General features: G+C 38.0%; 3 protein-coding genes across 6 annotated transcripts; 1 reads left to right on the top strand and 2 right to left on the bottom strand.

Moving 5' to 3' along the window:
* Positions 1 to 41: 41 nt before the first annotated feature.
* LOC137385267 (dynein axonemal assembly factor 1-like) lies at positions 42 to 6,546 on the bottom strand. Its single transcript, XM_068071708.1, has 12 exons — positions 6,475 to 6,546; positions 5,484 to 5,649; positions 5,095 to 5,186; positions 4,765 to 4,986; positions 3,393 to 3,559; positions 2,672 to 2,746; positions 2,337 to 2,487; positions 1,937 to 2,166; positions 1,672 to 1,819; positions 1,443 to 1,564; positions 358 to 459; positions 42 to 190 (listed from the first exon to the last, which is right to left on the bottom strand). Exons 1-12 carry the CDS (start codon positions 6,524 to 6,526, stop codon positions 44 to 46), a joined length of 1,674 nt encoding a protein of 557 aa, XP_067927809.1. The 5' UTR covers positions 6,527 to 6,546; the 3' UTR covers positions 42 to 43.
* Positions 6,547 to 6,829: 283 nt separating this feature from the next.
* On the top strand, positions 6,830 to 14,165 carry LOC137385269 (dnaJ homolog subfamily C member 5-like). The gene is made up of 5 exons (XM_068071710.1): positions 6,830 to 6,969; positions 10,206 to 10,287; positions 10,443 to 10,652; positions 12,637 to 12,768; positions 13,762 to 14,165. The coding sequence occupies exons 1-5, from the start codon at positions 6,932 to 6,934 to the stop codon at positions 13,993 to 13,995; spliced, it is 696 nt and encodes a 231-aa protein (XP_067927811.1). The 5' UTR covers positions 6,830 to 6,931; the 3' UTR covers positions 13,996 to 14,165.
* A 192-nt stretch (positions 14,166 to 14,357) lies between these two features.
* On the bottom strand, positions 14,358 to 27,762 carry LOC137385266 (uncharacterized). Of its 4 annotated transcripts, none has more exons than XM_068071707.1 (12): positions 27,512 to 27,752; positions 25,834 to 25,879; positions 24,160 to 24,725; positions 23,867 to 23,985; positions 19,304 to 19,450; positions 18,099 to 18,428; positions 17,688 to 17,885; positions 17,213 to 17,489; positions 16,800 to 17,067; positions 15,920 to 16,065; positions 15,548 to 15,794; positions 14,358 to 15,416 (listed from the first exon to the last, which is right to left on the bottom strand). In XM_068071707.1, the coding sequence occupies exons 2-12, from the start codon at positions 25,836 to 25,838 to the stop codon at positions 14,630 to 14,632; spliced, it is 3,090 nt and encodes a 1,029-aa protein (XP_067927808.1). In that variant the 5' UTR covers positions 25,839 to 25,879; positions 27,512 to 27,752; the 3' UTR covers positions 14,358 to 14,629. The 4 variants fall into 4 exon arrangements, with proteins under 4 accessions (XP_067927808.1, XP_067927807.1, XP_067927806.1 ...); XM_068071705.1 differs by having other exon boundaries at positions 14,359 to 15,419; positions 27,738 to 27,762; XM_068071704.1 differs by having other exon boundaries at positions 14,359 to 15,419.
* Positions 27,763 to 27,906: the final 144 nt, after the last annotated feature.

Below are 27,906 nucleotides of genomic sequence, written 5' to 3'. Positions count from 1 at the left end.
TTTTCATGAGGCACAATACATGTCTTTAGGTAGAGCCGACTATCTAGTCCAGTTCTTCAAACTCATTAGGTGCAGGAACCTCCCCAACCTTCTTGTCACAAGTTATAAGGTTTTCCAGCAGCTGGGTATCCACTATCGAATTCATGTTAGCTAGAGATGCCATTGAATCCTCTTCCTTGTCATCGGGAATCTAGGTATAATCATGAACCTCAACACACACTGCATCTAAATTTGATTTTAAGCAATGTAGGCCTGCTAGTTTAGCTAGAAAAGAGAATTGCATCAAGCAATATTTTGTTTGACTTGCAAGGGATCCAAACACTACATACGTGTGCCCACTATCTCTGTATCTCTTACCTCTTCGATGAGATTTATTCCTGTAAAGCTTTTTCGCTCTTGCTCGACGATGGATGTCTGTTCTACCAGTGGTTCATCAATTTCCTCCAGCTCTGGTAAATCCTACAAGATACAGGCATCTGTTAGACAATGTATCAGTGGAGAGGAGACTCTCCTGCTCACACAATTCACTGTTACACAGGCTAGTGCCCAGCAGACACAAGGGAATTGATAGCGATACAACCCTGGGGTGATAAAACCATGGGGTGATAACACTATATGCATAATAATTTGTCTATGGGCTCCTATGATGGTCGCTGGGCTATTTCTATAGTTACACAATCTGAGCTGAACTTGACAAATCCTAAGAGATAAGCGGACAAGACCTTTGTCTAGTTGGATCATATATACCTTCAACACAGTTTTCAGTTGATTAGAAAGGAATATTCTACTGTTGGTGGTCTACTGTTGGTGGTCTATTGTGGGTTGCTAAAGCTAATGGTATTAAACAATATATACCATTGTCTACTCTGTACGTATTCTTGGCCAAACAACCCATGCAAAGCTGCTAGATTTCTAAACTACTGTACGTCTAAGAAACTATTAGCCCTCCCTTTGACAAAGTCTAATGACTTAACGAAGGAATGCTCTACCCTGTTGGGTCAAACTATGAGTCCTGCCAAGCTAAGGGATCCATGGCAGCTCAGGCTATGCCAGGTGACATTGAGGAGCACTGCTGTAGTTACTTGAAGACTTGAAAATGAGATCAACCCTGGTGTCTATAAGATAATCTAAGTGTGTTTGTCATTTGAATGAGTTCTTGTCTGATGATTGCTAAAGCTAGGAGTTTCCACCACTGAACTCTATAGTAGTATGAACCTCTACATTAAACCAGGTATAGTTAAGTCATGCACGAACAATGACGATCGCTAGTCTAAAAAATTGCGATGAATTAAAAGTAACAAGCCTGGCCTTCACCTCTCACACAGATGGATTATTGCACATCTACACACAGTGATTAGTTCGCACTTGTATGGATCACAGATTATCTAGCATTGCTTAGGTTTCTGGCAGTAGTCACTGCAGGTTTTGTCACATGACCTTACCGCATACATGTCTCCGGGGTCAGCAACAGTAGATGATATTTCTTGAATTTCATAATCTGGTAATTCTGTGATCAAGACTTTACCAGTTGTACTCTGCTCTGCTGGAGAACTGGCCACGCAGTCTACAAGTTACTCATTAGAATCACACCAATAGCAATGGCTGCCAGCTACAAACCTTGAAAGCATATTAATAATTTTGAATGAATCGTACTACTGGTTTGATTCTGACCTTTTACTATTTGATCTATGAAGTTTTCTGTATCTGTCCTTTCATTTTTCTTTCTATTCCCGTAGATACTTTCAGCTGGAGGCTGAACTTCAGTGGGTTTGATTTGTAGGTCTTCAAATGTTACTTCATTTAAGGGTTTCACAGGTTCCTAGTAAATAATGTTAACAACTTAGTGCATCCAAGCAAGTGCCATAACAATAATGAATGCTCAAAACACCACAAAGGTTTCATAAGATTCTGCAGACAAGCATAAAACGCCTCAAACCTTCAGAGTAGTTCCTTCAGCATTATATTCAAGCTGTTCCAACTGCTTGCCCTCTTCTGTTTGAACTGTCTCGCCATTATCGAGTCTGGTGGCTGTCCCAGTTAACCAGTCTACTGAATCTGGGTCTACTTCGGGTGCCCCGCTTGCATCTCCACCCGCAGCTAGGTGCTCCGCAAGTAACCTTTCATTGTGTCTGTTCGCTTCCGCTTGATTCCGAATCTTCAGCATAGCTAGAGATCAAACAGTCAAATAGAAGGTAAACTATTATAGGTAAACTGCTACACATGAGGAGACAACTTCATAGGGGTTGTATTTAACACCCCAGAGATGCAATGTTATCATCTTCTATATGAAGCCTTGCATAGTAGATTGAAATGTGAAGATATTAAATCAAGCTAACCATTAACACTGTCACTAATTTGCTTCCTCTCTTTGCTTATCCACAGTTCCCTTTCTGCTTTCTCAGCTTCGGGACCTCCAGTAGCCCAAGCCTCTGCGCATGCTCGGTCTTTGGGAAACACTGGCCTATCATCTAGATATTGAAGTTCTTTCTACAATTCCACAAGCAAACATGTATCAGTACAAAAGAAAGAAGCGACAGAATGAAATTGCGCGAGACAGCTAAACTGTACTGCATATCACTGAGAATCAATAGAAGCCCAACATTTTTTACCATCAAAATAAAATCTTTCAAACGTTCTCAACCACTCACAATGAACATGTATATAAACTTACGCATTTCACTGTCAGAGTCTTTCTGTAGTTCTTAATCTTTTTTATCACAGAATTTCCCATCAGATTGAGCACTCGCTGTAAGGAAATATATTAGTAGCATATATAACGTGTAAGTGTTCTAAAGGCTAAAACAAAAATTGCTCGATAGTTTACAAAATCCAGAACCACATTCTATCATACCAAAGTCTTACACTTATATCCCATACATTACATTTAATGTAAAATCTAATGCAATTACTGTCAGATGGGTCTGTAAATGATTTTATATAATTGCTGCATACCTATTGCCCATACATCAGATATAGAGCAAGACCGCAACTTACTACTGTTAAGCACATGCCCATGTACTCTGCTACTCATATTCCATACGCTATTATAAGTCGTGAAATGAGTAAAAGAATTGTCTCAAGCAGCATCAGATTAGAACAATGCAACTAAATTGAAAAGTCTACAGTGTGCTAAGCTGCAATAACTCTCATAATAATAATAATAAAACGTTGAAAGCAGTAGTGGCCTAGAACAGTTGATCTGTGAACAACCAGGGGGGTTCAATTCCTAAAAAAACACTAACGGTGACAAGAGGATATTAAATCTTAAATCACTTTCTCTTTCACTGCCAAGTCAAAGTTTAGTGTCCTCTGACAGGCAATCACCTCATTGAAGTTTCATACAATGAAAGCTATACCAATGTCGCTTAAGATTTTATTGTCTGGGCACTCACAAGATGAGCCATAGATGCGAATACATCTATGACTTCAGGGTCATTGAGTTTATTGTGTGACAGGTCAACGACGCTGAGTTCTGGGCATTCAATGAGATGAGCAATGTCGTCTTTGGTCTTCAGCTTATTGTGTGAAATCTGGAGAGAGTGAAGCACTGGAAGGCAGCCTGCAATAATAATGCCAAACTATTGGTTATTACCATCAAAGTTAAAACAAGCTTGTCAGTTAAATTGTCATCCACTTTACTTATGCTCAACTCTAAGAATAACAGCTGAATCAAGAGACACTGCTGTTAAACACGTACCTCACCCTAGTTATAGACCTCACTGTATCTATAAACCACACCCTGCCATAGATATCACCTAACATAGACCTCGCCCTAGCTATAGACCAGACTCTACCATGGACTCCACCATTATATGGACTTCAACCTCCCATAGATTTTACCATACCATGTAACTCACCCTAACTATAAACCTCACATTACCATATAACAAACCCTTACTATAGACCTTACCAAATAACAAACCCTTACTATTATTACCCTTACTCGTTTTTAATTTGTTATATGGTAAGATGAGGTCTATAATAGACCTCATCTTACTATATAACAAACCCTTATTATAGACCTCACCTTACTATATAACAAGCCCTTACTATAAACCACACCTTACCAAATAACAAACCCTTACTATAGACCACACCAAATAACAAACCCTTATTATAGACCTCATCTTACCATATAACAAACCTTTATTATAGACCTCACCTTACCATATAACAAACCCTTACTATAGACCTCACCTTACCAAATAACAAACCTTTACTATAGACCTCACCTAATAACAAACCCTTACTATAGACCTCATCTTACCATATAACAAACCCTTATTATAGACCTCACCTTACTATATAACAAGCCCTTACTATAAACCACACCTTACCAAATAACAAACCCTTACTATAGACCTCACCTTACCATATAACAAGCCCTTACTATAGACCTCACCCTACCATGTAACTCACCCTAACTATAGACCTCATCTTATCATATAACTCACCCTAATTATATACCTCGCTATAGCTAAAGACCTCACCCTACCACGTACATCACCCCAGCTAAAACTTTCACCTTCCCATATAACTCCTGCTAGTAGTAGACCTCACCCTACTATAGATTTCACTCTACAATGTATCTCCCCCTACCATGGACCTCACCCTATAATAGAATTCACTCTTCCATAGACCACATTTTGTCGCACATAGGCCTCCTTACCATGGGATTCACCCTACCATGGACCTCATTTTACCATGAACCTCACTTAAGATGTCTGTGCGCTTACATATACCCAGAGGAGTGTGTCTACTCACTCAAGTTCTCAATCCTCTTGATCAGATTATTGCTGACATTAAGGGTGTCCAGCTGCTGCAGAGCCTCAAGATTCTCAATTCGCCCGATCAGGTTCTGGTGTAGGTAGAGGCAACGCAGCAAGGTTTGATTCTCTAAATTTCTGATGACTTTAATACCATTGCTCTCAAGCCAGAGGCATTTCAACCCAGTGTACTCCTCCAAGGACTCAATTTCGTAGATTCCTACGGTAGGATATTGTACAATATATTGTGGGTAGTAGATTATAGTCTGTATATTATAGCAAGTGTAGTATTAGCAAAGTAAAGTTTCAATCTAACAGGAAAGCTTACCTTTGTAGTGTAAGTAAAGCACATCATTGAGGCGGGGAGTTGTGTACAGTTTCATTTTCTTGCAATGATCTTTCAAAAATTGTTTTGTTAACCTGTAAGAAATCATGAACAAAATAAGGAAACCTAACAGATAACATCTATTACTCTTATGTTGTCAAATTGTTTATAAACACTGAGAGTAACACTCTCTGGTACATAACATAAACTACCTGATTTATAAACACTGAGAGTAACACCTGATTTATAAACACTGAGAGTAACACTCTCTGGCACATAGTGTAAGTTACTTGATTTGTAAACACTGAGAGTAACACTCTCTGGTACATAACATAAGTTACCTGATTTATAATCACTGAAAATAAAACTCTCTGGTACATGGTGTAAGTTACCTGAAATATTCCTGCTTTGGCTTCTCCACGTCCACAGCTTTGCCTTTTTCTTTTGCATCTGAAGATATTGGCGCTGCAACCACTTGTACTTTATTGCTTACATCTGCCAGAACAGATGCTTCAGAAGCAGGACTGCTGCCTATGCCTTTCTCTTCTGCTAGAGAGCCTACCAATCATACAATATTGACATTTTACTGAAAAAAGGCATACATTTAATTTCCTGGTAGTCACCATGCTGTACAATGGTAATTTAGCATATACAATGTACGATGCATTACTATATTGGCTTGCTGCACAAAATGTGCCCAAAAACTATTATTAACATATCAAACAGTTTATGATAAATTTCTGTGATTACATTACTCAGAGTATAAGTTTGTTTGTTTGTTTTGTTTACAACCCAGATGTCAGCTTATGCATGCAGTTTCGTAGCACACTGTTCCTTCTTTGTTGTATGATTTTGTGTTGACTTTTTGAAGATAATATGTTAAAATTTTATAGATATGTTATGTATAAATTGATAAAATTAAAACAGGATTTTAAACTTTTTACTAGTCTAATCTTTTGGTGTTTTATACTACAATGGCAAAAAAGTTCTCTAACGACAATTGTAGTTTAAACATCATAAGTTTGTTATCATTTATTTTTATACACCTCATGCCTGACTGCATGCAAGTATAAAGTTTGATTACTTTTTTATATAGTTTTGAGCAATGGCATCCAAAATAAATATTGCTAAATAATGTTTAGCAGCATAATTTTTTTAATATTTAGATATGTTTCTTCATGTCCGTACATCACTTCAGTGTTGTTACATCCGTTGAAGAACGTAGACTACCAACATTTTTCAGAACGCACATATAAGCTTTTAAAACGGCGTATTTATTAATAGTTGCGGATAGTATTCAAATTGACTCGGCTATTCAGTTTTCACTGTGTCGAAGAGACCATCGTCAATCAACAGACGAGGATAAAGCGGATGAAAACTTACAAGTCATATCTTCAACTTTGTCGTCTTCTTGAATTTCTTCAATTAATGGCATATTGTGATTTTACAAAATTAATGCTTTGTAGCTCAAAAATATAATGAGTTATTTTTGGCTAGATTCAATGAAGAAATCTAAAGGAAGAATGATCGAGAATCTAACTAGGAGCCAATAGATTCAAGCGTCGCGTTGTCATGATTCTATAGCCTCGCTTTAACAGCGGTCATGCCTTACTGGTACGCGTTATATATAACTTTACGAATTATTATATCAAAACAAACAGATCTTGAGCTATTATGCAGCGCTCTTTGAGAAAGACGGGCCGATTTTCTACGCACTAGATCAATGAAGTTGATTGATTTTTTTACTACGTTATTAGTCGATTCATTTTAGGTTACGATTACTGTAGCTGGCTAGACTACACAATATGTAAAAATCGTTTTATGTTTACTTTTTGAAGGAATGAACGAACATCATCAAAGTAGAGCCCGAGCTCTTTCGTAAGTATCAATTGAGAAGCAGATAATATTGTTTAGGTCTTGCGCAGAGCAGTTTATATAATGACTCAAGAGTTACTGAGCTTTTTGCTATTGATTTGTAGATGATGCTTACGCTAATTTTTTTTATCTTGTGACAGTCTTTAAACCACGCACAAATATGCTAGACCATATATGCTGTCCTTTTTTTATGTTTGAAAGATCTAGCTTCTGTACAAATTTTCTTCTTTGATTAATAATTATTACGTGGAACCTATTGGCCTTTATTTGAACATAATATGTAAAACAGCTGCATGATTAGGATTAAATAACAACTTTATATTAATCACTATGAAAAGGGCTGAGGGAGGCTAGATAGCAGCTAGAGGGCATCCTGGTCAGGTGAGCTAAGAGTCCCCAAAAAGTCAGTATAGTGGAAACCAGAAAAATCATCTGTAAAATGTGTTTGTAGATAAGCCACTAAGTCAAAAACTGAGATTCAAGACTTGTAAGGGTGAGCTGCTTGTTTCCTGAATAACAACTGACCAAACTCAGCCTTAACTCAGATCTTGGTTCAGGGGTTTAATTGCTCTTGCACACTATTTGTGCTATACCTCAATGCCATGTTTTCGATTCATTTTGTGTGGGTACACAAAGTTGGCCCCCTTCAACTTCAACCTCTCAATTGGCTCCTACAGCTATTCTAGTTGTGTCAATCATAAACTCACTAGGCTTTGTATTCTGAGGAAGCCTCATGTAATATGTTGATGTGAAGCAGAATAAGTAGTAGACTAAATCAACTCTGCTTAAAATATTAACACTAAAAAACCATTAGAAAAAATTAGCTGAACTGACACATAATTTTCCTTCTGAGATCCTTTAGATGGGAAGGTTTTTTAAAGGCTAATGTGCCTTGATGCCAGGCAGTTTCAGCCATTGTGCTCATTTATTGATGATTGAAGACTGCAGCTTGCATGTGCTCTGTTGGTGTAAAAAGCTAGTAATTTAGGTTGGCAATTTAAAATTAGTGTCGGTTGCCAAAATTTTATTGATGCATGTGCAAGCTCTTTTCACAAAGCCCTGATATCTACATCCTCTGCAAATTTTTTAAACAATTTTTATACAGTTTAATATTTGATTGAAAAGCACTGTGATATAATGGTAGAGAAGTAAAGATTCTTATCTGTAAAAAAAAAACGAGAAATGATTTGACTCACTGGCTACATAGCTGCTTACACAAGTTCCTGTCAGATTTAGAACTGATCAAAATTAATATTGTACTTTGTGATTCACTGTGATTGATTGACATCTCATTTTTTTATTATTTGTAATATAGTGTAACATATGTTGCTGCGTGCAATTTTAGTTAAAATTTGGTAAGTGTAATTAATAGCTAATCATTAATTTTTATATATAAATCTCAGTATACCTCTGTCCAGTTATAACGATAAAGTTTTAATAGCAAAAAATCTGCATTGCAGAGGATTTGATTTCGGAATTTTCAGTTCTGGCGGCATCATGCTTATCCATTAGGCTACAGGTTCAACTGAGCATAGTGATCAATTACGGTGAACATATTCATTACTTCGATTAAAATACGCATAATGGTGTCCCGTCACACATGACAAGTACCAGTTGGCCTCACTAGGTGAATGCTTGGCGTTGCACAGGTAATAAAAACAGCTTATAAACAGTTGCAGGTAATGTAATGTTATAATCTGTTTTTTTATTACCTGTGCAGCGCAGGGCAGTCAGCTAGTTTATTAATAATTAGAGGTTTGTTGATATTTTATCATTTGAGCAACTTGTAGGTTGATACTGCACAACCCTAGATTTAAGCAAACAACTTTCTTGCAAAGATTTTCCTAATATACACAACCTACAATTGTTTTCTGATGAACTGTTACATATTCATACATAGCACATTTATAGCAGGTTTGAAGGACTACCTCTATTATGAGTTTTGTATGCATATTGTAATCCTAGCTTACTATTACTCACGATTTGTTAGTTTTAGCATTAGGCTTTTTTCTATAATAATAAAATATCCTTGATATAGCATAGGCTTTTATAGCTATATATTCTCTGCCCTTCCACATGATAATTATGCCCTCGAGTATCTTAAGATCTCTCGATTATTGATTGCATCACGTTTGTGCTAGCAGCACTGTACTAACTCTTGTTCGACTTTCTGCAATAGTTTCTATGAATGTTTATACCAATTTGCATAGCTGTTAGCGTGCCATTTACTGTCACATTTGTAGTGCGTTTCCTACACCATCTTCATTTTTCCGCAATAGCATTAGTTGCCATAATCGCTTCACCATCACTTACACGTTATAAAGAAGATATGCCCAATTAACATTGACAATGAGTTACAATGATTCAAACTGGCACTTTTTTACTTTATATTTATCAGAATTTTATTCAACATAACTGTTTGCAAAGAATACAGCAAAATATATATCAAGATGCATGAAATGTTAGGGCTGATAGGCTTCAATAAGAACTAAAACCTATGAGAGGTTAACACTAGCGCATTAAAAATAACATCCACAAATAAGAATTGGAAATCCACAAATATTGAAAATATCCACAATTTATCAAGATCTAGTATTTATCCGTGGTTAGTATAGTATATACTTTATAAAGAAGTCTATTAAGATCCAGTATTTAGTCATGGTTGGTATAGTATATACTTTATAAAGAAGTCTTTCAAGATTCAGTATTTAGTCATGGTTGGTATAGTATATACTTTATAATGAAGTCTATCAAGATTTAGTATTTAGCCATGGTTGGTATAGTATATACTTTATAATGAAGTCTATCAAGATTTAGTATTTAGCCATGGTTAGTATAGTATATACTTTATAAAGAAGTCTATCAAGATCCAGTATTTAGCAATGGCTGAAATAATATACGCTTTATGAAGTTGTCTGTTGAAAACTTACCTTAACAACTATTGGGATGTACGCAAATGTCAAACTGGTCAATGCATCTATCAGAGACTGCATATTTAAAAAATCAAGTCTTAAACAAACCGGAAAAGTCTGCAAAAGAGTTTACTTCAGGAGTTATATTACTGTTCACGTGATACTAGACAATTATATGCTTCACCTGATTCACGCTCAGTTTGAAACGTCACACAACTTTATGGTGAAGTATCAGCAAGTTTACCCTTTTTTACTTTGTAATCGGGATGATGGAGGATACCGACGCTTTTAGGTACATCTGCATTACTGCTTATCAATTAATTGCAGAGCTTCTGGGACGAGCTTTTATGAGTTATTGGCTTTACCAAAGACAGCGACTAAAGATGAAATCAAGAAAGCGTATCGCAAGGTAATGACTGCAAATGATGGTTTTTTTTTCTGTACTTTTTTAAAGCATCAAATGATTCTTTCTTGTATAACTGTCAAAGTTTTGGTCAGTTTCTTTCAAATGTATCAGCTATGCCCTAGTGTTATTGCTTAGTTAGACTTCTCAAGTATGTGTAGGAGGCGCTCAAGTACCACCCTGACAAGAACCAAGGCAACAATGAAATGACTGAACACTTCAAGAAGTTGAACCATGTTAACGCTGTACTGACAGATGAGAATAAGAGGAGAATATATGATGCATATGGCTCTCTCGGCCTCTACGTGGCTGAGCAATTTGGGGAAGAGAATGTTAGCACCTACTTCATGGTTACAAGTGGATGGTGCAAGGTAGGATCAAGTCAACTCTCGGTTATGGCTCCCAACCATGAAAGTGTCATTGTCACTATAACCAGGGGTTTATGGTCACTATAGCCAGGGTTTATGGTCAGTCTAGCCAGGGGTTTATGGTCAGTATAGCCAGGGGTTTATGGTCTGCCAAACTACTGACATAATTTGGCAGTGGGAAATAATGCAGTGAGCCAAGATTTACAATATCGACAAACCATAGGCGACCATAACAAGGATAGTGTACATTATAGGCGACCATAACAAGGATGGTGTACATTATAGGTGACCATAACAAGGATGGTGTACATTATAGGCGACCATAACAAGGATAGTGTACATTATAGGCGACCATAACAAGGATGGTTTACATTATAGACGACCATAACAAGGATGGTGTACATTATAAGCGACCATAACAAGGATAGTGTACATTATAGGTGACCATAACAAGGATAGTGTACATTATAGGCGACCATAACAAGAATAGTGTACATTATAGGTGACCATGACAAGGATAGTGTACATTATAGGTGACCATAACAAGGATAGTGTACATTTTAGGTGACCATAACAAGAATAGTGTACATTATAGGTGACCATGACAAGGATAGTGTACATTATAGGTGACCATAACAAGGATAGTGTACATTATAGGTGACCATGACAAGGATAGTGTACATTATAGGTGACCATAACAAGGATAGTGTACATTATAGGTGACCATAACAAGGATAGTGTACATTATAGGTGACCATAACAAGGATAGTGTACATTATAGGTGACCATAACAAGGATAGTGTACATTATAGGTGACCATAACAAGGATAGTGTACATTATAGGTGACCATAACAAGGATAGTGTAGAGTGAATTAAGAAAAAGGAAGGATTCCAAGTTTAGCAACGCTTTGAACTGCATTAAAAAGGACTCCCTCTGCAGAAAACTAGTCTCATGCACAACATGGTGCATTGTCATGCAGAAAATGTATTACCAAGCCCGTGCGCATAACCTTGTATCAAGGATGCAAAAAAGAGCGCATCAGCGTGACAATGAGATGTCTTTTCATTACATCTTAGTTCACAGCTGCTAAATTTATTGAACCATAATAGATAGACAGACAGATAAATAGACAGACAGATTTATAGATAGACAGTTGGAAAGACAGATAAATATATAGATAGACAGATATATAAGTAGATGGACAGATATATAGGTAGATAGACAGATAGAAAGGTAGATAGACAGATAGATAGATAGACAGGTAAATAGGTAGATAGATATAAGCTTTATTATCAATAGTAAATGCTGTTTGGAGCAAATAGGACCATGAGACAAAACGAAAAATTGTAAAGTAAATTAAATGATGATGAAGTACATGTCCTTTTCTATGTTGCAATTTCAAGATAAGCGTTTGTGACATTCAAGTGATGAGATGCTGTTAGCTGCTGACTAATGTGGTTATGTTCATTGAAATAAAATCTAGTGGAAGAGATTAAATTGATTGCTGGGAAAAGACACTAAGGATAAACAATGTGTATATGGTACATGCGCTAGATTCAGCATCCCATATGATACGACTGCCCTACAATGCAACGGTATCTCACTTTAGTCAACTACGTCAGAGTGTGAGATACAGTTTATATACGATTCTGATAACTTGGTCAACTGTCAACAACATATGTACTCTTAAATTTTGTTCCAAATAAGATGGGCCCCTAAAACATGTTTACTATCTACAAATCCCTTGCATTTGGCACAACTGCATACTAAAATCTTCTATATTTATTATGGTCATACAGACTTAGCATGCAGACAGACTATAAAACTGTCTGTCTGTTTGTTGAAGTCAAACCGATTTCAACTTTTAGTGTAGAGTAAGTCAGATCTAGTCTGAGCAACTTAGTACAAGCTATTGCTCCCCTTAGAATTGCCTTATGTATTATATCTCTGTAATACTGCCAAGTAAAACATATTATCTTTTACAGGCTCTGTTTGTTTTTTGTGGGCTGATCACTGGGTGCTACTGCTGTTGCTGCCTTTGTTGCTGCTGCAACTTCTGTTTCGGCAAGTGCAAGCCAAAGCCGGATGAATCATACGAGGGTTATGATGACTTGATGGTGAGCCGTTTCTCTATTTCGACAGGCTTTCTTATTACCGTTCTTGATTATTATTCTTTATTATGTTCATTTCTTAAATCAGCGTTAAAACAAATCAGTTAATAATTTTAATATTTCTGCTGCCGGAGTAAAATCTCTATCACTGTTAGATTCTATTTCTAATTACTCGGTTTAAAAACAAATGAATTCGAGACGCAATTTTCAGTTTTTTTTATTTGGTAAAGTCGGGTCCGATGCTCTCCAAGTCGAGTAAGTGTAATTTCACATTTCGATTTTAATCTTTCGAATCATTGGGGAAAATAAATGTGATACATTTTATTATTTTTCCATTGGGCCCATTGAATCAAAGCAGTGGTTCAAACAACTACATGTAAATATTCACATCATCAAAAATGGGACCAATTTGATCTCAACTTTAGCCATCTAAATTTTTCTATTAGCAATCGTTTGATAGTAATATTCTCATCAAAAATTCACCAATGTTACGTCAGAGTTATGTTGTATTTATATATATAAATCTCAAAGTTTGTGCATGATTTTGTGTCAAGCTATAGCTATTAAAATTTTGGAATGAAGAATCCATTTCGCAGAGAATTTGATCTTGGAACTTCCTGTTCCCCAGATGCTATGCTAAACCATTGAGCTATGTGAGATTGATGGATTCTTTGGGCGATATGTGGGTGAAAATAAACATACCGCTTTGCATTACGACGTAACGTCATTTTATGCTGGCTCTCACAGCTCTTATTAGTATGTTTGGTAATAAGTTACTAGCTTACTCAAATTAGCCCTTGACAATGTGTCAGGCTAAAGGCAAGTGGCAAGCAACTACATTACCTGTTACTGTTTATAAGCTGATTTTTAATACCTGCGGAATGCCTGGCGTTGCACGCCGTGCTTTCCGCTAGTATATATACGTATATACTGTTCATTCTGATTCAACCACATCTTATTTTAGGCTTCACTATTTTGCTTCTAGTTCATTTGTTTCAGAGGGAGGATGGGGAACAATCACCTAACAAAGATCCTGACAGTCCTGTGCAAACTCCAATTACGACGGAACCAGAATCAGCCAACATTACCAATGCTCCAATAGCAATGGGCCCTCCGCCTTCTCCTGCACCCAGGCAAACTGTGGGTATAGATGGAACCAACAGCTTGTCTGAACGGTCTCCGTTGTATTCTCAAGAAGACAAGCCTCAGCTCCAAGAAGGATACAAATACTAGTCTGCCAAATTTGTCAAGGGGAAATATCGCTTGAGCCGTAAAGCCATTATTCAATTTTTGGATTTCTAGATAGTTTCAGTATTTTTAGGGTCTGTAATCTATAGGCCTATATACTAAAAATTGTCATTTTCTTTTATTATTTATGCAAGTAAGTCACTGTGTGTTTAACATTTTGTTGTCCATTGTTAATACTCAGTGTATACAATTTTGAACCATCAGCAGATAAGATCATGTGGATGTGCGGAGAATGTCTACCAAGGAAATGAGTTTATCCTTTAAAATTGTGACTGGTTCACATAAAGCTTCCCCTTTCCATGGGCAAATTAAAAAGCTATTTCTCATGTTTGTTACATTGTACAATATCATTTTATTGTTGTATTTCATCTGCTTGTCATTAGCAGAATCACGATATGATGATCATATGATGAATATTAGACTACCACAACTTGTGCAATAATTAATATTTACAGAGATGTACATTTCATCACAATACTTTGTCTAACCTAATGTCAATGTAGCATTAATAGACTAGCAAAAAGCACCGATATGAAAATGAAAGTTAATACTACAGCATGCGTAAATCTCTGTACATAAGTTTGTGCATAAGTATAATCAAGTTACCTACACACATATGCTACGTACACGCCGTCTCCATAGGCTTATTTGTTGACTTAGTGTCATCGTCAGGCATATCAATTGTCAGAGAATTATTTTCATCTTCATCGTCATCATCGTCATATGCTGATGTGTTGGTGGCATAATTTGCAACCGAGGTCATAGGGTTGACCCTGCTTAAGGAGGTCCGAGCCGTATTGCGCGCTCTGGTCCCATTTTCTATAACACCCTCCGTGTTACTATTATGATCACCTTGGCCTCTGGTCGGCACTCTCATTTCTGAACTATTTCGGCGAGGATCACTAAAGCTATCTATAGAAGTCCTGCTAACCTGCCTAGCAGGTGTTGACACTGTCCCACTATTTGATCCGAGCCTAGCATTCTGCATTCTCTGAAGATCAGCGGTTATATCGGGAAGAGAAGGAAGTGAGGGCGCGCCATCTTGTCTTAATGACGTGACCCGTTTTTTTATCCTTGGATCTCGTAGCATTTCCTGATTATTTTCTGCACCCGGAGGTATGTAGGAAGTCCTTGATTCTACATATACAGATATAAGTTTGAACTCAACAGGGCGTGTAAACTTGCCATCAATTTCGGGTGGAGTTCTAGGTACAGTAGTTGTCAAAATGGGAGGTTGACTGTGTTGCTGAGTGCGTGGGTCAATCTGATTCTCGACAGAACGGGCAGCGGCATCACCAGCCGGATGACTTCTAGGATCTGGTAAAATGGATGCTGGAGAAACCTGGGGCTCTTGCGACCTCATACGAGGGTCCGCTACTGCGGGTGCAGCTCTTGGATCAGCAACTCTGCTAATAAATATATAAAAATGAGCTGAATATAACTTGTAGTGCTGGGAAGTAATTTTTCACTAAAACATGCAAAACCTAAAAATGACTCGACAACACCTAGAATAGCAAAGATTCGTGCGCTGTCTCACCTGTTGCTTGTAGCTTGCACAGCACCTGACCGCAGAGCATTGAGTATCTTAGTGAGATTCGCTGCAGCAGCCTGCGCTGTAGATGGGTCGATGTCAGTAGAAGTAGACTGCTGCTGACTAACAGATGACTGGTTATATTGGACTGCTTTACTCGGGATAGGAAGTAATGGAGCTTTTCTTGACACCCTGTCAGCATCGCCACCACCTCTGTTGAAATCTCCTTCGTTGTTTTGGTTATTAAACCGATCTAAAATAAAAAATTTAGTGACAGAAACAACAGAAAAAAATTGAATGAAAACTCAAACAATCTCATGCCATGAGGCAGTTCCAGTTACAACTGGCTGCAAAAAACGGTTCAAGCAACCTGCTCACCATTTGTCTGTCTGTTGGGCAGGTCAGGTCCCCATCTTCTTTTTGTTGTGTGATTTGGAGAAGAAAGAATTTGTTCATCGGTAGTATATGAACCTGTATCAGGTCGATTTGGAGTAGTGAATGTATCGGAGTAAAACGACTGTGGTCTGCAATGTGAACATAGGATTCCATGAGAGAAGCGTGCTTTATGACGAGTTGTAACAGCAATTCCTATCTAACCGGCAATACCACAACATGCTAAAGAATAACAGCCATAACATATCTTTGATATAATCGTAACTGCACTGACATAATCCTTACACAGGCAATGTAGAGCTTAAAGTTTTAACATTACCGGTGCCATTTTAAGGATCCTATGACGGTGATTCGATAAGTAAAGACAATTTCCTTACAAGTTAAAGTATTATTGTGATACAAGCATACTTTGTTACAGATATGTTTTTTAGGTGTTGTCTTCACTATGTAATATTTTTTAGTAACTTTTAAGGCAATACATTTTTGGAGACTAGTTTAAAAAGGCTGCCCCTCTTGAAATTTGCTCACATGTTGAACAGAGAACTGTAGTATGATTTTTGTTAGTGGAGTTAGACCAAGTGACCTTTATAGGAGAATGGAAGCTCAATATGGGGATAGTTGTTTAAATTAAAACAAAGTTTTCAAATAGGCTAACAGTTTTAAAGAAGGAAGGACCTCTATTGAGGATGAACTAAGGTGAGGTAGGCCACAAAAGGCAGCCAAATCAGTAAATTTAGAGGCTGTGGACCAGCTTGTGAGAGTGTCATTTACATATTGCGTGGTAAATTGCACTAAACCTGACAAGTGTAGGCATCACCAAAAGGAACTGCGAGAAAAATGGCTTTCAATGAATTGCATTGCATACCTGTGATGAGGTGAGTTAAAGCTATCTTCTTCAGAGCCTGAGTCGGGAGCAGTTAACTCCTTATAAAGGCCAGCATCTAACTTCTCCTGCATGTCTCGAGTAGGCTGGATATTGAGAGAAAAGATGGAAGGAATATGGGAGAGTGTCTGCATAGGAGGTGCGCTGTCTATTGGCATATCCTCCTCATCATCTGGATCAAAAGGATTAACTCTTGGAGCATCATGTCCATCAACCTTGGTGGATGAGAGACTTTCTTTAGGAGGTGAACCTATGTACATATGAAGCAAATGAGTAGTGACAGGGTGAGAATTAAAAATAAATGTCACCAATGGCTTCATCAGAGGAGGCAGATATGCTTTCAACCGATAGAAACAAGTTATCAGCGCAAGGAATAAACGGTATTGGCTGCTCACCTAGCAAACTGGGTCGTTCCGACTTGAATGTACCGGTTTCCTCGAGGAGAATGGCCTTTTCAAGGAGAGGTTTGGTAGAGTCCGTTAATGGGTCATGAGAAAACTTACATTTCTCAGCATTGAAGCATTTTTGGCCGGTGTGATAATATTTACAGGGCACCTCACTGTGAAGATATATGCACATATCTCCCTTAGCGCAGTAGCCTTGCAAGAAAAACTTACAAGCCTCCATTTTCTTGGCAGGAATAAAATTATGACTGAACTGACACCGCTCACCCTGTAAATGCAATGATACTTTAGACAAATTCAGACAGACTCAAAGGTGTGAACAGGTTCACAGTAGTGGCTCCAAAATAAAATTGAACTTGCTAGTAAGTTAGTAAAAGTTAAAAAAGGTAAATAGTCTACATCTGTCTATAAACATGTTGTTTTCCCTTATTCTGACATTTGCTACTGGTGACAACAGCAAACTAACCTTTTGGCACTTTCCTTCAGCATAGTATCTGCATTTTTGCGTCTTCTCTCTAGATTGCCCTCCTTCTCGTCGGTCTCGCCTCTGACTATCTCGCTGCCGCTGCCTCTGCTGTTCTTGAAACTTGCGCTTTTTCATGATTTTTTTAAGTTTTCCAGCTGACAGGCCAGGAATGCGCTCTTGTTGTTTCTTAAAAAGCGCCTAAAATGTTTTCAGAATAGGTTATGGCTCAACAAACCCAGTGCCTTTTAACACTCTGCTTATGCCTAAGCATACTTATAGTCATGCCATAAAAATGTACACACATACACACGCACAGAAAAAGCTATAAACATCTTGCACCTAGACAAATGCCCAAAAAGAACACTCGCACTTTTGTTGTAGACAAATAGAAATATACAATAAATATGGCACCTCTTTCTCAGCAGCTGAAACATTTGGGTCCATTAGTTCATCTCCAACAAGGCTGTAGAGTGTTTCAGAAAATTCATCCTCACTAGATTCATCGGGCGGGGAAGCATATGGATCGGGTGGTGAATTATATGTCTTGGAGCCTGGAGGAGATCTGCCACTCCCTCGATAGTGTTGGTAGTCACCATACTGTGAGCTACCCGTGTAGCCTCGCTTTTGCCTTTTTCCAGGAGGGGACCTACCGCTACCATCTCTCCACCTGTTGTCGTATCCATTATAGTCATGATAACTATCCTCCTCATATTCTTGCATCTTCTGCCGTTTTCTTTTGTGCTGCAGCCAAAACATCAGAGTTAGGGCATAATCTAACAAATATGTATTTGACATTAACAGTGCTTGTAAAAATACTGCAATGGAAAGCAGAAATAATCTATAAAGATAAGCAAGACAAGGAGTAGCCTGTCTTGACAAACTGTTGATTTTGCGGAGTTGTCCCCCCCCCCCGTCGAGCGGGCGAGCAACACAACAGCTTGTCACAAGATGTACTGCACCTGATGCATCAGCTGCACTTATAGGGAGTTGTTCTCTTCCGTCTATGTGGTTTGGTTGCGATGTTATGTCGGTCGCTCCAATGGTAATCATAACGAATTTCGCGCAAAAATGTATGTAGAAAAAATAAGATTACAATGTTTAACCAGCGACCAGTCTCTGCGGTAAACTTTAGTAGAACTTGAGAACTTAGGCAACAACAGCGACTAAACATGTCGTTATTTGTGCGCTCAGTCGGTTTTATTTCTGTATTTTTGTATCAGTCAGTTTTATTTGTTCTTATGGATTTTATTTTCAATTTATTTTATTCTTAAGTTCTACTAAAGTTTACAACAGAGACTGGTCTTTGATTAAACGTTAGCAATCTTATTTTTTTCTACATAAATTTTTGCGCGAAATCCGTTATGATTACCAATGGAGCGACTGCCATAACATCGCAGCCAAGCCGCATAGACGGAAGAGAACAACTCCCTATACGTGCAGCTGATGCATCAGGTGCAGTACGTCTTGTGACAAGCTATTGTGTTGCTCGCCCGCTCGACAGGGGACAACTCCGTAAAATCAACAGTTTGTCAAGACAGGCTAGACAAGGAGGAGATAGCAGAATTAGCTTAGGGAAACTGCTGTAAGAGAACGAATGTTAATATACTCATACAAACCTTTCGCTCTTGTTTTTCAAGTTTTTCTCGTTTGCGTTTCTGTTTCTTTTCCTTTTTTCTTCGTTCTTTTTCTTTCTTTTTCCGCCTTCTTTCCGATTTTAAATCCTCGTCGGATGAACTAGACGATCCAGAAATCCCTTTATCATGCTAAAATAAACGGTTGTATGTCAGCAACGTAATCAAAATGCAATCAAAACCATATGCTTTGGTGGAGCATCACATAGAGTGATACTTGGCTTAAATCAACTATAAATGCTGGAGAGATTATGTGTATGAAATGAATATTGACTGTACAATACTGTACTCAAGGCGTAATAAAATCCGTTTTAGATGCATCTACCCACATCTAATAAACTTGACGACGACGTTTTAATCGATTAGCTCAGGTCTGCACAGATGTCTTGACAGACTTCACCATGAGACAACTTGACTCAATCAGCACTCAGGACTGGAATGATCATCTTTCAAACTAAACTATCAGCTAATTTTAGTGATTTGTTGATTTTTACTTTACAAAGCTCAACATTGTTCAGGCATGAATCACTATATTTATATTGTAATATCATCTATATTATATATGAATCCCTATATTCACCGTAATGTTGTAAAAAGCTTTATTGTACTGAGTGGAAATGTATGTACAGAACATCACTGAAGTGTTGAAACAAGCTAAAAATGAGAACCAACGGATCTTGTTTCTCCCTACAATGGACACCAAAGCACACATCGGCATTAGAATGTGTGCTATTGATACCTCCTACTACCAAGATTTCGATATATGAAGCAAATCTCAGTCTGTTTTTATTTTTTATGTCCAGGTTTGATTGTAGTGACTTAGAGACTAATTTTCCCTTTATTACACATAATAGACACTGGCTAACATAGCAAATATCAGCAATGCGTTCCTGTACAAAACTGCATGGTCTGTAGAAGAATTTCCCATATTCTTTTTTGTTGGTAAAACTGAATGTGATGACAAAAAGTTAGGCTGTGCTCACTCACTAAGTTTCCATGACTGCATAATCCGCATGTTTCAAATAATTCGAACGATCCGCAAGTTGAGTTACTTAGCAATCGAGCGTCCCGGCGATGCGATTTAACACCAGTACTTGACCCCATAGGTCAAGTATTAGCTTAATTAATGACTATAAATAGCTAAGCAGTCTTGTCACGCTTAGCTTAGCAGCGATCGTTCGGAACGTTTGCGCATTGAGACTGCTGAAATCGAAATAAAAACGACTGAAGCATGAAAATGTTTTTAATGTAATAGCCAACGATAATCTAATGCGCATTAATCGCAAGTACTATGGCGCCTTACAGTGCCTCGCGTTGCGTGTTTGCAACTCGAGTTGATCAACTCGAGTTGCACAACTCGAGTTGTGAACGCGCAACACGACTTTTCAAAAGTAAGGTGCAATATATTGGTATTACGGTAGCATAACCGTAGATATGGTTATATTAACGATGGTACATCAAGAGGCACCCGTTAGCTAATAGAAATTAAACTATGTGTGTACTGTAAAACTAGAACTAATAGCGAATTATTAGAATTATACTGTGCCGAGTTTGCAACTCGAGTTGTACAACTCGAGTTGTACAACTCGAGTTGCAGAACTCGAGTTTGTAAATATAACTCGAGTTGTACAACTCGAGTTGCACAACTCGAGTTCATCAAAACCCAAGCCGAGTTCTTTCAACAGCAACTCGAGTTCAACAACTCGGCTTGAGAACATCTCATCATTTTATTTTCTCTAGCTATATGGAATTTTTTTTGTGCATCATTAAACGCCGTTGAAATAATTTCTATGTTCATTTTCGGTGTTCATTCAGTTTCTTGTCAGATTCTAGAGAGATGACTCTTTTTCATTTGAAAAAGAAGTTGCCCCGCTGGCTGCGAATTTCTTTTTCCCAAACAGGTTTACATACGGCAGTAAAATTTTGGCTCATGTTTGGCTTTAGTAATTGAGTTTTAGTAACCAAAACTTACATCATTACATTAGAAATCAATAGTTATAATTAGAAAGGAACACAAAATTCTAAATAACGTAGCAAAACTGATGTTATCATTCAAAAAGTGCTGTTAAAACGTAAGAGGCGCTCACTTAAAACTCATTAATTTAAGCCATTTTGAATAATATTTTGGAATTTTGTGTTCCTCTCTAATTATAACTATTGACTTTCAATGTAATGATGTAGGTTTTGATTACTAAAACTCGATTACTAAAGCTAATCATGAGCCAAAATTTTACTGCCGTGTGTAAACCTGTTTGGGAAAAAAAAATTCGCTGCTCGGTTCTCATATAGATTGTTTTTAGTTTGCTTTTTACATTCTACAATTGTTTTTGTCTCTTTATATTTATAGAAATGAATATGCGCAAATCTCGCCAATATATAATTTAAATATGTATACATATTTAAATCATTATTATTATTAATATTAAATTTCTGTAAATGAGACACCTCAATTACTCACTTTGCTTTCTTTACGAACCCGTGTTAGTTTTGCGTATAGGTAACACAACTCGAGGTCATAAACCCAGGCCGAGTTGTACAATTCGGCAACTCGAGTTGGACAACACGGCACCTCGAGTTGTACAACTCGAGTTGTGAACGCGCAACGCGAGGCACTGTAAGGCGCCATACAAGTACCGTTTCCATGACTCGCAAGCAGGATGGATTCGATAAAGTTTTGCGGATCGCAAAACTCGCTTAGCTTGCGCATTTATGTGGATAGCTTGCGGATTTATGCCGTTTCCATGACGCGGATAACTTGCGGATTGGCTCTAATTTGCTAATTATGCGGGTCATGGAAACGCAGTGACTGTGAGAGTGCATTGTTGCTACATTTGCCAATAGTGGGGGTCCTCCCATGTTTTGTGACGATTCGGACGACCCGACGACAGGGATATTTAAAAAGTGACAGACGAGACGACCATTTACCAATGTAGGTGACGAGGATTGCGTAAATAGGATTACTAAAGGTACGGCTGCACGTAACGAATTTTTCGTTGGTTCGGAGTTCTGGCCGAAAGCACGAAAAACGCAGAATTAATCGGTCAAAATTCACAGAATTATTTGAGCTGTGCATGCCCGAGTTCGTCGACGAACGCTTTTAACAGATTAAACAAATTATTAGCGAGCACGATTCTAGCGGCTTTAGCAATTAGTATAGTCCAAGACATGTACCGTGACACACAATAAAAATACGAAAGCATTTCAACATAGAACACACGATAAAACTGTCTAAGTCGCGCTATTTTTAGTTAGCGAACACGACTTTGGCAAATTTTAAGATATATGTAGTCCGAAAACATAATGCGACCCTCAAGATAATTATTACAGAAAGTTATCATAGTAAATACGATGCAACTGACTTGTTTGCGCTAGAGATGTCGACATTCTCTACCGCAAAACTTTTGCTGCTAAAAGGGAAATATAATCAAAAAATAAACAAATTGTAGCTATAGCGTCCAATCAATAAATGCATTCAATAACGCAATCTAAGCAGTTGCATCGTGTGTACTATGTTGATTTGCACTTATACTTTTACTATTGTGTGTCATTATACGTCTCTTGGACTATACTAATTGCAAAAGCTGCTGAGATCGTGCTCGCTAGCACGATTCTAGCAGCGCAGAATAATTCTGTGTGTTTCAATCATTTCGTGATTTTGGTTAGAACCAACGGAAATTTTGTTACGTGTTGCTGTACCGTTACTTAACTTATTATTTGTTCATAAATCACCACGGTCAACCGAAACTTCACTAGTTTTGGTTTGAAGCATCTGGCCCAGCATTTATAGACTGCCAAATAATTAAAGCAATGAAATGCCACGACATTGACACCAAATCCGTTTCCAAGTCTGTGACTGACAGTGATTATTAAAGGCAATCTCGGTCTATTTTCAGTACAAGAAATATAGTTCTAAAAACCTAAGACGGCTGTCACTCTTCGCGGAGTAATCAGCAACGCTCCCAAACATCACTAATATGTTTGTGAAGGTCGCTGGTTGAGCCATGCTTTTGGTTAGCAGAAGTTTAAACCTAGCGAGTTTCAGATTTTTAACGCGACCTAGTGCCACCAGTATAGATATTTGTATTAAAATAACGAATGTGAAGAAAGAGGTTGTTTTGGTTACCAATTCGAAAAAGGTGACAGTGATTTTAAAAGTGACGACAGTGATTTTAAAAGTGACGACAGTGATTTTAAAAGTGACGACAGTGATTTTAAAAGTGACTATTCTGACGACAGCTTTGTGTGGTAGGACCCCCAATAGTATGCCCTATCTAAACACAAACTAAACGGAAAACAACTCCCATATCGACAACAAATCAATTGTAATGTTTATAATATTACTGCGGTTTACTGAAGTTTACTCATCAGCGAATCATCCGGTGTGAATGCACTAGTAGAATGAGGCTCTAACTAGCTGCATCAGCTCCAGCATGCAACAAAGCATCCCAATTTGACACAGCTTAGCAAGTAATTGTGAGAGTTAGCTCCTGGATGACTCAAATACACATAAAAGTTACTACTACTAGTGCAGGGGATATAGGTTATTACCTGATCATCAGACGAATCTGTGGACTTCCGCGTCCTTTTTGCAAGAGTAGCAGCCTTATCCTTTGTTTGATCAGTATGAGAAGAATTTGTGGTGAGTGAATTGGTGCCTTCCACTATGCCTATCCACAAAACCATCAGCATTATCAGATATGAAAATATAACAGTTATACCCATTTTAAGGTAAAACGGCAATCAGAAGCCATTTCTTGACATCTAAAGCGATACTTTGCAATAGCAACGAAAAACTATCTAGAACAGCTGATATCTCATGGCTCTGACATATTGTTACTCACCGTCTGTGGAAGAGGCTGTGGGACTAATTTCAGCAGTTTCTCCTGTTTCTTCCTCTTCACTCAGCTCCCCATCCTCTATGTCTTCAGTATTTTCTACGTCTTCTGTCTCTTTATCTTCAGCTCCATCTTCCTCCTTTTTCTCATGAGCTGCCTCTACCCTTTCTTGTGCCTCTGTTTGTGGGTCAACTATGTCTTGAGGCTTTATTTCTTTAACTTCAACTTCAGTACTCTTCCTTATGTCGGTTTCACGTGTGGTTTCTATGCAACCAGCATTCTCTGACACTTCTGTCGCTTTATCATCAATTTCCATATTCTCTGACATTTCAACTGCTATTTCATCAACATTCTGATGTGCCATCTGCAGCTCCCTTGATTTTGGTGTGAGATCTGCAACTTCGACATTTTCATTGCGCTCTATGACTGAACCTTCTACAGTACCGCTAAGACCAGAGCAGTTCATAGACAGTGCAGTATCGATATTTTGTGAAGATTCTGTTGTCACATCCATGTCAACATTATCATTACCAGCAAGACTATCTTTACCATTGTGGTCGCCGGAAGACATTCTAAAAACAAATGACAGTGTATTAATTGAAAAAAAAAAACAAAGCAAACATACATAGTTGACCTTACTGTGAATACAATTATGACATCCAAATTTGCTTTTGAAATTGTACTTTCGAGTTGTCATTGAATGGCTGCTTGAAAAGTAACAACTATAGTAGCTCTGCAATACAAATACTACAACAAAGAAATGTGCAATTAACTAGTCTTAATAGGCTGGATCATCCCTAAATTTATGGTTGGACAGCAGTTTTAAATGCATACAATCTGTTGTGAAACTATTCACATTCAACAGGCCTGGCATGTGTCAAATGAACAATGAGGTTGTTAATAGCTAGAAATTTGCTTCAAGTCAGCGCAGCAAAACAAACTAACTCCATCGAGGTTCAAGAGCTCTCCATGTTTTCAATAACGTTGCCACGAGCTTTTCTGATAAAACTAGGCGACGACTACTGTGACATTGCACCAACACGGGCTAGACCATAATTCATAACTAATCGATAACTACGTTATTCAAGGCGCTGTTGAGCGACTGAAGGGGGTTAAAACATTTAATAAAACAGCCAATGAGATTTCCCGTTTTAGACTAAACTATTTGTTCGGGTAGCGCCTAAATTTGACCAGCTAAATTGAAACGGGCTACATCAATATCGGAAGTCAAATAGTATTCAATTTAGTCATTCCTGAAGGTACCTTATGCATTATGGTCAACCGCACTATGCAGCAGCACCAGAATCGGCAAACGACGACGTTAACGTAGTGTACACTCAGTTAGTTACTACCCCTGTCACATGATTCATAGCAATCCTTTGTTGGTCGTATGGCACAACCCGAGGCCTGTATAGCCGACGGCCGTGAAAGCTAATACGTGTATCACGAGTAAACTACCCTCCATCACATATTTCCCAATTAAAAATGTTGTCCTTGTAGTCAGACCTGGAAGCAGTTTTACGAACATGGCCTTTAATTGATATTAACTGCGTGAATATTTCGTTTTTCTTGTTTTTGGTGCTGTGACAATGCTAATAATGGCAAGACATTGTGGGCTGGGGCCAGTGTTTAGATGTATCGGGACCATTTATTAGCATAATGGAAGAATGGCTCACTCACTTCATTACGCTTCTTCATACACTTGCTATGGCTTTAAACAACCGCCCTACAACAAATATTCCAAGTATTGAGAAAGTAAATGAACACCGAGAGGTCAACTTACATTAAAGGTAGATCTTGGAGCTTCATACAATAAAAGCATATTATGGCAAATATAAACTTTCAACAATGAAGTGTGACAAAATAATGGCAACAGCTACTAGCTTTTTCAAGTGCGCAACCTAGTAACTCAGCGATTGTAAAAGCCAACAGGATCTAACATACTAGGCGCTGTAGGCTATTCAACAAACCACATAGAAATTCCTCAAGCGGATTGATTGGGTGAGCCAGCTATTTCTAGAAGCTTTTTCATGGGTCAATTAGCTAGCGTAGAATGGAAGCTGTAATGATTTCTCATGCTAGCCATGGCCATACAGCAGAGGCTGGCTCACAGCTACAGCTGTTGATAACGCGCGACCGAGCTCATGATAACAGCTTAGAATTGTTAGTTCCTGCTCTTGGGTTAAATAATACCTTATCAGACAAATGACCAGTTACTGGCTACAACTAAACCCCTGACAGACTTTCAACAATGGGCATGTGAACTATGGTGCTGAAAGCAGATTATGTTGTTAGTAGTAAGACCATGCTATGCAATATAATGAAATACCAAACAGAACAAACTAGCTAATCATAATTTTACTAAGAACTTCATCCAAGAATGATTGGTGTAATGAAAGTCCATGTTCCACTCAATTGTGATGATATTATTGCAACACTTGTCTTTGTTTAAAACATTCTAGTTGAATAACAAATCAGATGCAACCTTATTACATATTACATAATAACAATCACCTACCACAAAACTTTCACATGTACCAGCATGATAAAAGGCGCAACAATTTACAGACTTGTCAATTTGATTTTTACATCTTCAGCATAAATGATTGAACTTTATTGATCACTGCTGTTTATAAGCTGTCGACTATGCAGCAACAACGCCTTCAGTCTAGCCAAGGATTGTAAGAAATGCAATTTTCCAACTACTACACAACTATACCCTACCTTACAATAAGAAATTTTCTAGCTTTCGATAGCTTATATAAGTTAATAACCGCGCTGCTATCTACTATGAGCCAAGACCGTGCCGGGACTCCGATGCCTATACCAAGTTGAAGGCAACTGCTATATATTTGGTAAGTGGCCGTGCGTGGGGAAAGGTACTACAATAACAAGACATGTAAGCACTTTTTTTCGAGAATGACACTTGTCACAAAAATCAACTCATTAAAATTCATATAATTTATTATTAGCTACAGCAGCAATGCCGCTGAACTACAGTAATATCGAAAACACCTTAGCAGAAGCTATTCAACGCACACTACCGGACACCAAGGAGCGAAATGGCCGGTTTTTCTTATTGCTTTATAAACAGCCAGCTCCATGCCACACAATAACCAGGGGACAAACTTTGACTACACACCACCCATGTACTAAATCGTGCAGCACGCTACTACAAGTTCATGTAGTAAATAACCTACCTCTATATCACAGCTGCTAGCAAGTGTAAACAAAAAACTAAACGTGAGCTAGAGCAACGACTCTCGACTTGGTACGTTGTGGCTTACTACTACCCTTAATCCTGTTTTACCTAACTTTAGATTGGCATACTGCAGTTGTAAAGAAGGTATGCAGTAACCTTTCCTTTCCTGTGACATTCGTTGGAAGGCACTATCAATCACAATCTGCTGCCTGTTCACATTCATAAGATTTTAGGCCTTCTGTCTGGCTATACAGGTAGATTCAATTGATGATATATAGCTATCACACAAGATGTAGCAGCAAATAGAGCTATGCTACAAAATATTATAACTGCAATGGCAACTCGCTAACTATAATCGGTAGCCACATGCAAGGCTCAGTACCTCACTCCATCAAGCTTCAACTGCAACTGGTGGAATGGAAAGCATTGACGTCACGCTGAAAAGCGACGCTAATTGTTGGCGAGCTTCCAACACATTGTGCTTTGTGTATTAGTTGCATTTATTTGCTTTTTGTGCGAGCACATTAAAGTATTTGTAACATTTAGTTTTT

The sequence above is a fragment of the Watersipora subatra genome, chromosome 1 (assembly GCF_963576615.1).
Source record: "Watersipora subatra chromosome 1, tzWatSuba1.1, whole genome shotgun sequence".
Classification (NCBI taxonomy): Eukaryota; Metazoa; Bryozoa; class Gymnolaemata; order Cheilostomatida; family Watersiporidae; genus Watersipora; species Watersipora subatra.
The sequence above is the reverse complement of the archived record's forward strand: the minus strand, read 5'-3'. Positions and strand labels throughout refer to the sequence as shown.